At 51.0% G+C, this 15,000-nt stretch overlaps 1 protein-coding gene across 3 annotated transcripts in view; it reads right to left on the bottom strand.

The window, feature by feature from the left end:
- Nucleotides 1-15,000, bottom strand: part of fhod1 (formin homology 2 domain containing 1) — a 45,128-nt gene that overhangs the window by 28,592 nt on the left and 1,536 nt on the right. The window contains exons 3-6 of one of the 3 annotated variants that reach the window (XM_074656884.1): nucleotides 14,803-14,946; nucleotides 12,908-13,371; nucleotides 8,900-9,007; nucleotides 8,423-8,530 (exon numbers count right to left, since the gene is read on the bottom strand). In XM_074656884.1, the coding sequence (XP_074512985.1) occupies nucleotides 8,423-8,530; nucleotides 8,900-9,007; nucleotides 12,908-13,371; nucleotides 14,803-14,946 (824 nt within the window). Of the gene's footprint in view, nucleotides 1-7,829; nucleotides 7,857-8,422; nucleotides 8,534-8,899; nucleotides 9,311-12,907; nucleotides 13,372-14,802; nucleotides 14,947-15,000 lie in introns of those variants that run through there. The other 2 variants (XM_074656893.1, XM_074656902.1) reach the window with 2 other exon arrangements.

Genomic DNA, 15,000 nt, shown 5'->3' with positions numbered 1-15,000 from the left:
GTAGGAGGACGTGTTACTGGCGTCTAGTCGTCTCTTTGTAGGAGGACGTTTTACTGGCGTCTGGTCGTCTCTTTGTAGGAGGACGTGTTACTGGCGTCTGGTCGTCTCTTTGTAGGAGGACGTTTTACTGGCGTCTCGTCGTCTCTTTGTAGGAGGACGTGTTACTGGCGTCTGGACGTCTCTTTGTAGGAGGACGTTTTACTGGCGTCTCGTCGTCTCTTTGTAGGAGGACGTGTTACTGGCGTCTGGACGTCTCTTTGTAGGAGGACGTTTTACTGGCGTCTAGTCGTCTCTTTGTAGGAGGACGTGTTACTGGCGTCTAGTCGTCTCTTTGTAGGAGGACGTTTTACTGGCGTCTGGTCGTCTCTTTGTAGGAGGACGTGTTACTGGCGTCTGGTCGTCTCTTTGTAGGAGGACGTTTTACTGGCGTCTGGTCGTCTCTTTGTAGGAGGACGTGTTACTGGCGTCTGGTCGTCTCTTTGTAGGAGGACGTGTTACTGGCGTCTGGTCGTCTCTTTGTAGGAGGACGTGTTACTGGCGTCTAGTCGTCTCTTTGTAGGAGGACGTGTTACTGGCGTCTGGTCGTCTCTTTGTAGGAGGACGTTTTACTGGCGTCTGGTCGTCTCTTTGTAGGAGGACGTGTTACTGGCGTCTGGTCGTCTCTTTGTAGGAGGACGTGTTACTGGCGTCTAGTCGTCTCTTTGTAGGAGGACGTGTTACTGGCGTCTGGTCGTCTCTTTGTAGGAGGACGTGTTACTGGCGTCTGGTCGTCTCTTTGTAGGAGGACGTTTTACTGGCGTCTGGTCGTCTCTTTGTAGGAGGACGTTTTACTGGCGTCTGGTCGTCTCTTTGTAGGAGGACGTTTTACTGGCGTCTGGTCGTCTCTTTGTAGGAGGACGTTTTACTGGCGTCTGGTCGTCTCTTTGTAGGAGGACGTGTTACTGGCGTCTGGACGTCTCTTTGTAGGAGGACGTGTTACTGGCGTCTGGACGTCTCTTTGTAGGAGGACGTGTTACTGGCGTCTGGTCGTCTCTTTGTAGGAGGACGTTTTACTGGCGTCTCGTCGTCTCTTTGTAGGAGGACGTGTTACTGGCGTCTGGTCGTCTCTTTGTAGGAGGACGTTTTACTGGCGTCTCGTCGTCTCTTTGTAGGAGGACGTGTTACTGGCGTCTGGACGTCTCTTTGTAGGAGGACGTGTTACTGGCGTCTGGTCGTCTCTTTGTAGGAGGACGTTTTACTGGCGTCTCATCGTCTCTTTGTAGGAGGACGTGTTACTGGCGTCTGGTCGTCTCTTTGTAGGAGGACGTGTTACTGGCGTCTGGTCGTCTCTTTGTAGGAGGACGTGTTACTGGCGTCTGGTCGTCTCTTTGTAGGAGGACGTTTTACTGGCGTCTCGTCGTCTCTTTGTAGGAGGACGTGTTACTGGCGTCTGGTCGTCTCTTTGTAGGAGGACGTGTTACTGGCGTCTGGTCGTCTCTTTGTAGGAGGACGTGTTACTGGCGTCTGGTCGTCTCTTTGTAGGAGGACGTTTTACTGGCGTCTCATCGTCTCTTTGTAGGAGGACGTGTTACTGGCGTCTGGTCGTCTCTTTGTAGGAGGACGTTTTACTGGCGTCTCGTCGTCTCTTTGTAGGAGGACGTGTTACTGGCGTCTGGACGTCTCTTTGTAGGAGGACGTTTTACTGGCGTCTCGTCGTCTCTTTGTAGGAGGACGTGTTACTGGCGTCTGGACGTCTCTTTGTAGGAGGACGTGTTACTGGCGTCTGGACGTCTCTTTGTAGGAGGACGTTTTACTGGCGTCTAGTCGTCTCTTTGTAGGAGGACGTGTTACTGGCGTCTAGTCGTCTCTTTGTAGGAGGACGTTTTACTGGCGTCTGGTCGTCTCTTTGTAGGAGGACGTGTTACTGGCGTCTGGTCGTCTCTTTGTAGGAGGACGTTTTACTGGCGTCTGGTCGTCTCTTTGTAGGAGGACGTGTTACTGGCGTCTGGTCGTCTCTTTGTAGGAGGACGTGTTACTGGCGTCTGGTCGTCTCTTTGTAGGAGGACGTGTTACTGGCGTCTAGTCGTCTCTTTGTAGGAGGACGTGTTACTGGCGTCTGGTCGTCTCTTTGTAGGAGGACGTGTTACTGGCGTCTGGTCGTCTCTTTGTAGGAGGACGTTTTACTGGCGTCTGGTCGTCTCTTTGTAGGAGGACGTGTTACTGGCGTCTGGACGTCTCTTTGTAGGAGGACGTGTTACTGGCGTCTGGACGTCTCTTTGTAGGAGGACGTGTTACTGGCGTCTGGTCGTCTCTTTGTAGGAGGACGTTTTACTGGCGTCTCGTCGTCTCTTTGTAGGAGGACGTTTTACTGGCGTCTCGTCGTCTCTTTGTAGGAGGACGTGTTACTGGCGTCTGGACGTCTCTTTGTAGGAGGACGTGTTACTGGCGTCTGGTCGTCTCTTTGTAGGAGGACGTTTTACTGGCGTCTCATCGTCTCTTTGTAGGAGGACGTGTTACTGGCGTCTGGTCGTCTCTTTGTAGGAGGACGTGTTACTGGCGTCTGGTCGTCTCTTTGTAGGAGGACGTGTTACTGGCGTCTGGTCGTCTCTTTGTAGGAGGACGTGTTACTGGCGTCTGGTCGTCTCTTTATAGGAGGACGTGTTACTGGCGTCTGGTCGTCTCTTTGTAGGAGGACGTGTTACTGGCGTCTGGTCGTCTCTTTATAGGAGGACGTGTTACTGGCGTCTGGTCGTCTCTTTGTAGGAGGACGTGTTACTGGCGTCTGGTCGTCTCTTTGTAGGAGGACGTGTTACTGGCGTCTGGTCGTCTCTTTATAGGAGGACGTGTTACTGGCGTCTGGTCGTCTCTTTGTAGGAGGACGTGTTACTGGCGTCTGGTCGTCTCTTTATAGGAGGACGTGTTACTGGCGTCTGGTCGTCTCTTTGTAGGAGGACGTTTTACTGGCGTCTCGTCGTCTCTTTGTAGGAGGACGTTTTACTGGCGTCTCGTCGTCTCTTTGTAGGAGGACGTGTTACTGGCGTCTGGTCGTCTCTTTATAGGAGGACGTGTTACTGGCGTCTGGTCGTCTCTTTGTAGGAGGACGTGTTACTGGCGTCTGGTCGTCTCTTTGTAGGAGGACGTGTTACTGGCGTCTGGTCGTCTCTTTGTAGGAGGACGTGTTACTGGCGTCTGGTCGTCTCTTTGTAGGAGGACGTGTTACTGGCGTCTGGTCGTCTCTTTGTAGGAGGACGTGTTACTGGCGTCTGGTCGTCTCTTTGTAGGAGGACGTGTTACTGGCGTCTGGTCGTCTCTTTGTAGGAGGACGTGTTACTGGCGTCTGGTCGTCTCTTTGTAGGAGGACGTTTTACTGGCGTCTCGTCGTCTCTTTGTAGGAGGACGTTTTACTGGCGTCTGGTCGTCTCTTTGTAGGAGGACGTGTTACTGGCGTCTGGTCGTCTCTTTGTAGGAGGACGTGTTACTGGCGTCTGGTCGTCTCTTTATAGGAGGACGTGTTACTGGCGTCTGGTCGTCTCTTTGTAGGAGGACGTGTTACTGGCGTCTGGTCGTCTCTTTATAGGAGGACGTGTTACTGGCGTCTGGTCGTCTCTTTGTAGGAGGACGTTTTACTGGCGTCTCGTCGTCTCTTTGTAGGAGGACGTTTTACTGGCGTCTCGTCGTCTCTTTGTAGGAGGACGTGTTACTGGCGTCTGGTCGTCTCTTTATAGGAGGACGTGTTACTGGCGTCTGGTCGTCTCTTTGTAGGAGGACGTGTTACTGGCGTCTGGTCGTCTCTTTGTAGGAGGACGTGTTACTGGCGTCTGGTCGTCTCTTTGTAGGAGGACGTGTTACTGGCGTCTGGTCGTCTCTTTGTAGGAGGACGTGTTACTGGCGTCTGGTCGTCTCTTTGTAGGAGGACGTGTTACTGGCGTCTGGTCGTCTCTTTGTAGGAGGACGTGTTACTGGCGTCTGGTCGTCTCTTTGTAGGAGGACGTGTTACTGGCGTCTGGTCGTCTCTTTGTAGGAGGACGTTTTACTGGCGTCTCGTCGTCTCTTTGTAGGAGGACGTGTTACTGGCGTCTGGTCGTCTCTTTGTAGGAGGACGTGTTACTGGCGTCTCGTCGTCTCTTTGTAGGAGGACGTGTTACTGGCGTCTGGTCGTCCCTTTGTAGGAGGACGTGTTACTGGCGTCAGGTCGTCTCTTTGTAGGAGGACGTGTTACTGGCGTCTGGTCGTCTCTTTGTAGGAGGACGTGTTACTGGCGTCTCGTCGTCTCTTTGTAGGAGGACGTTTTACTGGCGTCTCGTCGTCTCTTTGTAGGAGGACGTGTTACTGGCGTCTGGACGTCTCTTTGTAGGAGGACGTGTTACTGGCGTCTGGTCGTCTCTTTGTAGGAGGACGTTTTACTGGCGTCTGGTCGTCTCTTTGTAGGAGGACGTGTTACTGGCGTCTCATCGTCTCTTTGTAGGAGGACGTGTTACTGGCGTCTGGTCGTCTCTTTGTAGGAGGACGTTTTACTGGCGTCTCATCGTCTCTTTGTAGGAGGACGTGTTACTGGCGTCTCGTCGTCTCTTTGTAGGAGGACGTTTTACTGGCGTCTCATCGTCTCTTTGTAGGAGGACGTGTTACTGGCGTCTGGTCGTCTCTTTGTAGGAGGACGTGTTACTGGCGTCTCGTCGTCTCTTTGTAGGAGGACGTTTTACTGGCGTCTCATCGTCTCTTTGTAGGAGGACGTGTTACTGGCGTCTCGTCGTCTCTTTGTAGGAGGACGTTTTACTGGCGTCTCATCGTCTCTTTGTAGGAGGACGTTTTACTGGCGTCTCGTCGTCTCTTTGTAGGAGGACGTGTTACTGGCGTCTGGACGTCTCTTTGTAGGAGGACGTGTTACTGGCGTCTGGTCGTCTCTTTGTAGGAGGACGTTTTACTGGCGTCTGGACGTCTCTTTGTAGGAGGACGTTTTACTGGCGTCTGGACGTCTCTTTCAGTCCAACATGGTGGAAACGTAGCTCTGCTGCTGGAACCAACTATTGACTTCACTTCTTATCAGTATACGATCATCCCTCTAGTGTCCTCTAGTGTCCTCTAGTGTCCTCTAGCGTCCTCTAGTGTCCTCTAGTGTTCTCTAGTGTCCTCGCCGGACCTAGTGGACATGTGGCGCTGGATTTAACATTCTAAATAATGAAACAAAGTGGATGTGAACCAGTGAACTGCTGTATGGAGGCATTAAACAGCCACCGGGGGGCGCCACTGTTCTACAACACTTTACACATCTCACCAAGAACAGAGACAAGAGACCTGAACCCAAAGAGACCTGAACTACAGAGACCTGAACCCAAAGAGACCTGAACTACAGAGACCTGAACCCAAAGAGACCTGAACTACAAAGACCTGAACCCAAAGAGACCTGAACTACAGAGACCTGAACCCAAAGAGACCTGAACTACAGAGACCTGAACCCAAAGAGACCTGAACTACAGAGACCTGAACCCAAAGAGACCTGAACTACAGAGACCTGAACTACAGAGACCTGAACTACAGAGACCTGAACTACAGAGACCTGAACCTGCAGGTGAGACCTGAACTGCAAAGACCTGAACCCAAAGAGACCTGAAATACAGAGACCTGAACTATAGAGACCTGAACTACAGAGACCTGAACCCAAAGAGACCTGAACTACAGAGACCTGAACCCAAAGAGACCTGAACTACAGAGACCTGAACCTGCAGGTGAGACCTGAACTGCAAAGACCTGAACCCAAAGAGACCTGAAATACAGAGACCTGAACTATAGAGACCTGAACTACAGAGACCTGAACCCAAAGAGACCTGAACTACAGAGACCTGAACCTGCAGGTGAGACCTGAACTGCAAAGACCTGAACCCAAAGAGACCTGAAATACAGAGACCTGAACTATAGAGACCTGAACTACAGAGACCTGAACCCAAAGAGACCTGAACTACAGAGACCTGAACCCAAAGAGACCTGAACTACAGAGACCTGAACTACAGAGACCTGAACCTGCAGGTGAGACCTGAACTGCAAAGACCTGAACCCAAAGAGACCTGAAATACAGAGACCTGAACTACAGAGACCTGAACTACAGAGACCTGAACCCAAAGAGACCTGAACTACAGAGACCTGAACTACAGAGACCTGAACTGCAAAGACCTGAACCTGCAGGTGAGACCTGAACTGCAAAGACCTGAACCTGCAGGTGAGACCATGATGGCTTCTTCTCAGGTGCACTTAGAGGAAACCTCCCCACACCACAATCACCACGGCAACAACCCACACACCAGCCGGTTTCCCATCATCCTCTCTGCTCAGACGGCAGCTGGAGGCTTAAGGTCCGTGTCCACAGGCTCCGTCATTTCCACGCTTCCCATTCATTGTCTATGTAAGCAGCCGCGCAATGCATTCTGGTAGCGTGGCGTCGCGATTCGAGAAACTAGGCGTCACGAAGCACGCTCCTTATTTGCATAAAGTTGAGGGCTCGTCTACTTTATGTAAATCACGGGCGTCTGACGCGACTCGCCGTCTCTCCAAACTCCCGAGGATCTTTAAACTAAACGTAGTCGATCTAAATGAAAGACAGATTCATCAACATGGATTATTTCTCTCCTCAGAAACACATCTCAGTGAACTGTTTCCAAACGAGCCTCCAGACTAACGGGTCCCTCTGGAAACACACACCTGCTGTTGCTGGTGTTACAGCTAAACGGGTCCCTCTGGAAACACACACCTGCTGTTGCTGGTGTTACAGCTAAACGGGTCCCTCTGGAAACACACACCTGCTGTTGCTGGTGTTACAGCTAAACGGGTCCCTCTGGAAACACACACCTGCTGTTGCTGGTGTTACAGCTAAACGGGTCCCTCTGGAAACACACACCTGCTGTTGCTGGTGTTACAGCTAAACGGGTCCCTCTGGAAACACACACCTGCTGTTGCTGGTGTTACAGCTAAACGGGTCCCTCTGGAAACACACACCTGCTGTTGCTTCAGACGGCTGAATGTTAATATATCTGAAACTTTCATTTTATGTAGCTCAGCACCAAACTGACACGCAGGAAGAGGAGGAGGAGGAGGAGGAGGAGGAAGAGGAAGAGGAGGAGGAAGAGGAGGAGGAGGAGGAAGAGGAGGAGGAGAAGGAGGAGGAAGAGGAAGAGGAGGAAGATGAGGAGGAGGAGGAAGATGGAGCAGGAGGAGGAGGAGCAGGAGGAGGAGGAAGAGGAGGAGGAGAAGGAGAAGGAGGAGGAAGAGGAAGAGGAGGAGGAAGAGGAGGAGGAGGAAGAGGAGGAGGAGAAGGAGGAGGAAGAGGAAGAGGAGGAAGATGAGGAGGAGGAGGAAGATGGAGCAGGAAGAGGAGGAGCAGGAGGATGAGGAAGAGGAAGAGGAGGAAGATGAGGAGGAGGAGGAAGATGGAGCAGGAGAAGGAGGAGGAGGAAGATGGAGCAGGAGAAGGAGGAGGAGGAGGAAGATGGAGCAGGAGAAGGAGGAGGAGGAGGAAGAGGAAGAGGAGGAGGAGGAGGAGGAGGAAGAGGAGGAGGAGGAAGAGGAGAAGGAGGAGGAAGAGGAAGAGGAGGAAGATGAGGAGGAGGAGGAAGATGGAGCAGGAGGAGGAGGAGCAGGAGGAGGAGGAAGAGGAGGAGGAGGAAGAGGAAGAGGAGGAGGAGGAGGAAGAGGAGGAGGAGGAAGAGGAAGAGGAGGAAGATGAGGAGGAGGAGGAAGATGGAGCAGGAGGAGGAGGAGCAGGAGGATGAGGAAGAGGAAGAGGAGGAAGATGAGGAGGAGGAGGAAGATGGAGCAGGAGAAGGAGGAGGAGGAGGAAGATGGAGCAGGAGATGTGTACTCACCAGAAGAGCAGGTCAGCCTCCCCAGAGCTGGGGGAGGAACGAGGGAGGAGAGGAAGAGAAAAGACGAAGGAGGAGGAAGATTTGAATCCGTTGTGAAGTGGAGCTGACTCTGGAGCATCTCTAGATCATCTCTAGAGCATCTCTAGAGATGATCTAGAGATGCTCCAGAGATGCTCTAGAGATGATCTAGAGATGATCTAGAGATGCTCTAGAGATGATCTAGAGATGATCTAGAGATGCTCTAGAGATGCTCTAGAGATGATCTAGAGATGCTCTAGAGATGATCTAGAGATGATCTAGAGATGCTCTAGAGATGATCAAGAGATGCTCTAGAGATGCTCTAGAGATGCTCTAGAGATGCTCTAGAGATGATCTAGAGATGCTCTAGAGATGCTCCAGAGTCAGCTCCACTTCACAATGGATTCAAATGTTAACAGATCCTCCAAAACAACAGAAAACCACAGTAAACACATAGAAATAAAACAAACAGAGTTGCCATTAAATCTGCAGCATCGTGGTTGCCGTAGCTACGTTACCATGGTTACCATACATCCCAGTACAGCCCAGTTCACCAGTTCATCTGCTTCACTTACTTGAAACTGGTTTTAGTCTCCGTCTTGGTGCCGAGCTGCTCCAGGTTCAACTGAGACGACTTCTCCTGGAGAGAGAGGTCCGAGGAAGACGAGGAGGAGGAGGAGGAGCTGCTACACAACACACAGAGATACACACACACACACACACACACGCAGAGAGAGGAATGAGTGAAGACAGTGGAGAGAGAGATTACAGACTTTGGTTTCCAAACATTGTTTTCTGCCAGTTCATTCTGCTGCTGTTCCATCCTCTAGACCTTTAGACCTCTAGACCTTTAGACCACTAACAGGACTTCAGAGGGTCCCGTTAGCAGGTCTCAGGTCAGTCTCTGTGTTACAGACCTGCTAACAGGACTTCAGAGGGTCCTGTTAGAGACCTGCTAACAGGACTTCAGGGGGTCCCGTTAGCAGGTCTCAGGTCTCAGGTCTCAGGTCTCAGGTCTCAGGTCTCAGGTCTCAGGTCTCAACGTTACAGACCTGCTGGCGGCTGAAGGCTCCTCAGAGATGGAGCTGGTTTTGGTGAAGAGTCTGGACTTCCTGCTCAGACCCAGAGCTGACATGTGGTGGCTGAGGAAAGAGCGCCCACTAGAGGACGACACACACCCAGCAGGAAGAGACAGAGACAGAGACAGAGACAGAGACAGAGACAGAGACAGAGGGACAGAGGGAGGGAAACACCAGAGGTTATAGCAGAGACAGGAAACCAACACCAAGTCACCCAACAGAACCAGAACCTGAACCAGAACTCAGACAGACATGCGGTGGCTGAGGAAAGAGCACCCCCTAGAGGTCGACACCCAGCAGGAAGACACTTTAATACATCCAGTAATAGATGTGATTGATTCAGATGAGATGATATCAGATCCAGTAATGAAGCAGCCATCGGGTCCAGAGGAGACCGGGTGTGACTCCGGTTTGTCCTCAGTGTGTCTGCTGGATCCTGAATACGTTGAACTCATTATAAACTAGTGAGCTGGCTGAGCAGCGCTGGAGGAGACGTGATGCTGGAGGAGACGTGATGCTGGAGGAGACGTGATGCTGGAGGAGACGTGATGTTGGAGACGTGATGCTGGAGGAGACGTGATGCTGGAGGAGACGTGATGTTGGAGACGTGATGCTGGAGGAGACGTGATGCTGGAGGAGACGTGATGCTGGAGGAGACGTGATGCTGGAGGAGACGTGATGCTGGAGGAGACGTGATGCTGGAGGAGACGTGATGTTGGAGGAGACGTGATGCTGGAGGAGACGTGATGCTGGAGGAGACGTGATGCTGGAGGAGGAGACGTGATGCTGGAGGAGACGTGATGCTGGAGGAGACGTGATGCTGGAGGAGACGTGATGCTGGAGGAGACGTGATGCTGGAGGAGACGTGATGCTGGAGGAGACATGATGCTGGAGGAGACGTGATGCTGGAGGAGACATGATGCTGGAGGAGACGTGATGCTGGAGGAGACGTGATGCTGGAGGAGGAGACGTGATGCTGGAGGAGACGTGATGCTGGAGGAGACGTGATGCTGGAGGAGACGTGATGCTGGAGGAGACGTGATGCTGGAGGAGACGTGATGTTGGAGACGTGATGCTGGAGGAGACGTGATGCTGGAGGAGACGTGATGTTGGAGACGTGATGCTGGAGGAGACGTGATGTTGGAGGAGACGTGATGCTGGAGGAGACGTGATGCTGGAGGAGACGTGATGCTGGAGGAGACGTGATGCTGGAGGAGACGTGATGCTGGAGGAGACGTGATGCTGGAGGAGACGTGATGTTGGAGGAGACGTGATGCTGGAGACGTGATGCTGGAGGAGACGTGATGCTGGAGGAGACGTGATGCTGGAGGAGACGTGATGCTGGAGGAGACGTGATGTTGGAGGAGACGTGATGTTGGAGACGTGATGCTGGAGGAGACGTGATGCTGGAGGAGACGTGATGTTGGAGGAGACGTGATGCTGGAGGAGACGTGATGCTGGAGGAGACGTGATGTTGGAGACGTGATGCTGGAGGAGACGTGATGCTGGAGACGTGATGCTGGAGGAGACGTGATGCTGGAGGAGACGTGATGTTGGAGACGTGATGCTGGAGGAGACGTGATGCTGGAGGAGACGTGATGTTGGAGACGTGATGCTGGAGGAGACGTGATGTTGGAGACGTGATGCTGGAGGAGACGTGATGCTGGAGGAGACGTGATGTTGGAGGAGACGTGATGCTGGAGACGTGATGTTGGAGGAGACGTGATGCTGGAGGAGACGTGATGTTGGAGACGTGATGCTGGAGGAGACGTGATGCTGGAGGAGACGTGATGCTGGAGGAGACGTGATGGAGGAGACGTGATGCTGGAGGAGACGTGATGCTGGAGGAGACGTGATGTTGGAGGAGACGTGATGTTGGAGACGTGATGCTGGAGGAGACGTGATGCTGGAGGAGACGTGATGTTGGAGGAGACGTGATGCTGGAGGAGACGTGATGCTGGAGGAGACGTGATGCTGGAGGAGACGTGATGTTGGAGGAGACGTGATGCTGGAGGAGACGTGATGCTGGAGGAGACGTGATGTTGGAGGAGACGTGATGCTGGAGGAGACGTGATGCTGGAGGAGACGTGATGTTGGAGACGTGATGCTGGAGGAGACGTGATGCTGGAGGAGACGTGATGCTGGAGGAGACGTGATGCTGGAGGAGACGTGATGCTGGAGGAGACGTGATGGAGGAGACGTGATGTTGGAGACGTGATGCTGGAGGAGACGTGATGCTGGAGGAGACGTGATGTTGGAGACGTGATGCTGGAGGAGACGTGATGTTGGAGACGTGATGCTGGAGGAGACGTGATGTTGGAGGAGACGTGATGCTGGAGGAGACGTGATGTTGGAGACGTGATGCTGGAGGAGACGTGATGCTGGAGGAGACGTGATGCTGGAGGAGACGTGATGCTGGAGGAGACGTGATGTTGGAGACGTGATGCTGGAGGAGACGTGATGCTGGAGGAGACGTGATGCTGGAGGAGACGTGATGCTGGAGGAGACGTGATGTTGGAGGAGACGTGATGCTGGAGACGTGATGTTGGAGGAGACGTGATGCTGGAGGAGACGTGATGTTGGAGACGTGATGCTGGAGGAGACGTGATGCTGGAGGAGACGTGATGTTGGAGACGTGATGCTGGAGGAGACGTGATGTTGGAGGAGACGTGATGTTGGAGGAGACGTGATGCTGGAGACGTGATGTTGGAGACGTGATGTTGGAGACGTGATGCTGGAGGAGACGTGATGTTGGAGACGTGATGCTGGAGGAGACGTGATGTTGGAGACGTGATGTTGGAGACGTGATGTTGGAGGAGACGTGATGTTGGAGACGTGATGTTGGAGACGTGATGTTGGAGACGTGATGCTGGAGGAGACGTGATGTTGGAGACGTGATGCTGGAGGAGACGTGATGTTGGAGACGTGATGTTGGAGGAGACGTGATGTTGGAGATGTGATGCTGGAGGAGACGTGATGTTGGAGACGTGATGTTGGAGACGTGATGCTGGAGGAGACGTGATGTTGGAGACGTGATGCTGGAGGAGACGTGATGTTGGAGACGTGATGTTGGAGACGTGATGTTGGAGGAGACGTGATGTTGGAGACGTGATGTTGGAGACGTGATGCTGGAGGAGACGTGATGTTGGAGACGTGATGTTGGAGGAGACGTGATGTTGGAGATGTGATGCTGGAGGAGACGTGATGTTGGAGACGTGATGTTGGAGACGTGATGCTGGAGGAGACGTGATGTTGGAGACGTGATGCTGGAGGAGACGTGATGTTGGAGACGTGATGTTGGAGGAGACGTGATGTTGGAGATGTGATGCTGGAGGAGACGTGATGTTGGAGACGTGATGTTGGAGACGTGATGCTGGAGGAGACGTGATGTTGGAGACGTGATGCTGGAGGAGACGTGATGTTGGAGACGTGATGTTGGAGACGTGATGTTGGAGGAGACGTGATGTTGGAGACGTGATGTTGGAGACGTGATGTTGGAGACGTGATGCTGGAGGAGACGTGATGTTGGAGACGTGATGTTGGAGGAGACGTGATGTTGGAGACGTGATGTTTGTCCAGAGAGCAGAATGTTCTCATTCCTGCTGCCTGAACTCACCAATCTGCTTTCCAGATAAAACCTGTCTGAGGGTCTAAACTTGGTACCGCTCAGAGAGGACCGCTTCCACCGCAACACCGGGGGCGCACTTTACTCTGCTCCCCTCCTCTTATCAACTCTTTACAAGGTTTCTGGTCAGCAGGAGACATCGGGACGCTTCCTGCCTCTGACAGATAACTAGCTAGCTGGTACACTCAGTGGAGATTTGAAGCGCTGCAGCATTTCCTGTCCACTTCTTTGTCTTCAAAGTTTAGTGTTGAAGACCAGCTGTTGATTTCTGATGTGTTGGTATGAACCCTGATCGTCTTACATTCATTGTTTTATTATTATTAGTAGTATTAGTATTATTTCATGAGTGAACTTACGCGCTGGACGGAGACTTTGGCTCCTGCTCCGTGGTCACGGTACCGTTGGGGGCTGCGTGGGGGGGCAGCGGAGACCCTCTCCGGGATCCGGACGGACTGGAGGTCTGACTGCCGGGGTCAGAGGTCAGCGGGGACGAGGCCCTGCTGCCCAACCCCGCCGTGGGGCTGGGGGACGAGGCGGAGGAGATGGCGGGGGAGAGGGGGATGTTAGCGGGGGACATGGCGGGGGAGATGGGGAGGTTGGCGGTGGAGGGGGACAGGAAGACGGGGGACAGGGAGGTGGGGGGTGTGGGTGAGGAGGAGGGCGAGGAGCCCGCGGAGGAGGACAGGAGGTCAGGGAGGTTTTGACTGGAGGTGCGGCGGCTCCTTCGCCCCTCCTGCTCGCCGGCGGCCGTCTTTCTTCTCTCTTTACGGAGGTGAGGAGACGAGTCGTCCATCTCACCGTCCTCGTTCCTCAAAGCCGTCTGCAACCGGGAGACACAAAGGAAGAACATGAGAGTCTCGGGAGAATCCGGCGTGTTGGTAAGTGTTGTTCTGGTTGTTGTTGTTATTGTGGTTGTTATTGTTATTGTGGTTGTTATTATTGTAGTTGTTATTGTGGTTGTTGTTATTGTGGTTGTTATTGTGGTTGTTGTTGTGGTTGTTGTTGTTATTGTGGTTGTTATTGTTATTGTGGTTGTTATTATTGTAGTTGTTATTGTGGTTGTTGTTATTGTGGTTGTTATTGTGGTTGTTGTTGTGGTTGTTATTGTTATTGTGGTTGTTATTATTGTAGTTGTTATTGTGGTTGTTATTGTGGTTGTTGTTATTGTGGTTGTTATTGTGGTTGTTGTTATTGTGGTTGTTATTATTGTGGTTGTTATTGTTATTGTGGTTGTTATTATTGTAGTTGTTATTGTGGTTGTTCTGGTTGTTGTTGTTATTGTGGTTGTTATTATTGTGGTTGTTATTGTTATTGTGGTTGTTATTATTGTAGTTGTTATTGTGGTTGTTGTTATTGTGGTTGTTATTGTTATTGTGGTTGTTATTATTGTAGTTGTTATTGTGGTTGTTGTTATTGTGGTTGTTATTGTGGTTGTTGTTGTGGTTGTTGTTGTTATTGTGGTTGTTATTGTTATTGTGGTTGTTATTATTGTAGTTGTTATTGTGGTTGTTGTTATTGTGGTTGTTATTGTGGTTGTTGTTGTGGTTGTTATTGTTATTGTGGTTGTTATTATTGTAGTTGTTATTGTGGTTGTTATTGTGGTTGTTGTTATTGTGGTTGTTATTGTGGTTGTTGTTGTTATTGTGGTTGTTATTATTGTGGTTGTTATTGTTATTGTGGTTGTTATTATTGTAGTTGTTATTGTGGTTGTTGTTATTGTGGTTGTTATTGTGGTTGTTGTTGTGGTTGTTGTTGTTATTGTGGTTGTTATTGTTATTGTGGTTGTTATTATTGTAGTTGTTATTGTGGTTGTTGTTATTGTGGTTGTTATTGTGGTTGTTGTTGTGGTTGTTATTGTTATTGTGGTTGTTATTATTGTAGTTGTTATTGTGGTTGTTATTGTGGTTGTTGTTATTGTGGTTGTTATTGTGGTTGTTGTTATTGTGGTTGTTATTATTGTGGTTGTTATTGTTATTGTGGTTGTTATTATTGTAGTTGTTATTGTGGTTGTTCTGGTTGTTGTTGTTATTGTGGTTGTTATTATTGTGGTTGTTATTGTTATTGTGGTTGTTATTATTGTAGTTGTTATTGTGGTTGTTGTTATTGTGGTTGTTATTGTGGTTGTGGTTATTGTGGTTGTTGTTGTTATTGTGGTTGTGGTTATTGTGGTTGTTGTTATTGTTGTTATTGTTGTGGTTGTTATTGTGGTTGTTGTTGTTCAGGTTGTTGTTGTTATTGTTGTTGTCGTTACCTCGTAGGTAGTGAACTGGGCTCGGAGGTCTGGCTCAGTCCCCTTGTTGTTCATGTGTTTGTGGATGATGGTCTCCATCCCCAGCTGCTCCAGACTGTCAGTCACATCGTAGAACGAGTCCTGATCAGGGAGCGCCACTAGAGTCTGACACACAAAACAGACTCGCTGTTTACCTCGTAGACTGTCTGTTTACCTCGT

Source organism: Sebastes fasciatus, chromosome 2, assembly GCF_043250625.1.
Source record: "Sebastes fasciatus isolate fSebFas1 chromosome 2, fSebFas1.pri, whole genome shotgun sequence".
Classification (NCBI taxonomy): domain Eukaryota; kingdom Metazoa; phylum Chordata; class Actinopteri; order Perciformes; family Sebastidae; genus Sebastes; species Sebastes fasciatus.
The sequence above is the reverse complement of the archived record's forward strand: the minus strand, read 5'-3'. Positions and strand labels throughout refer to the sequence as shown.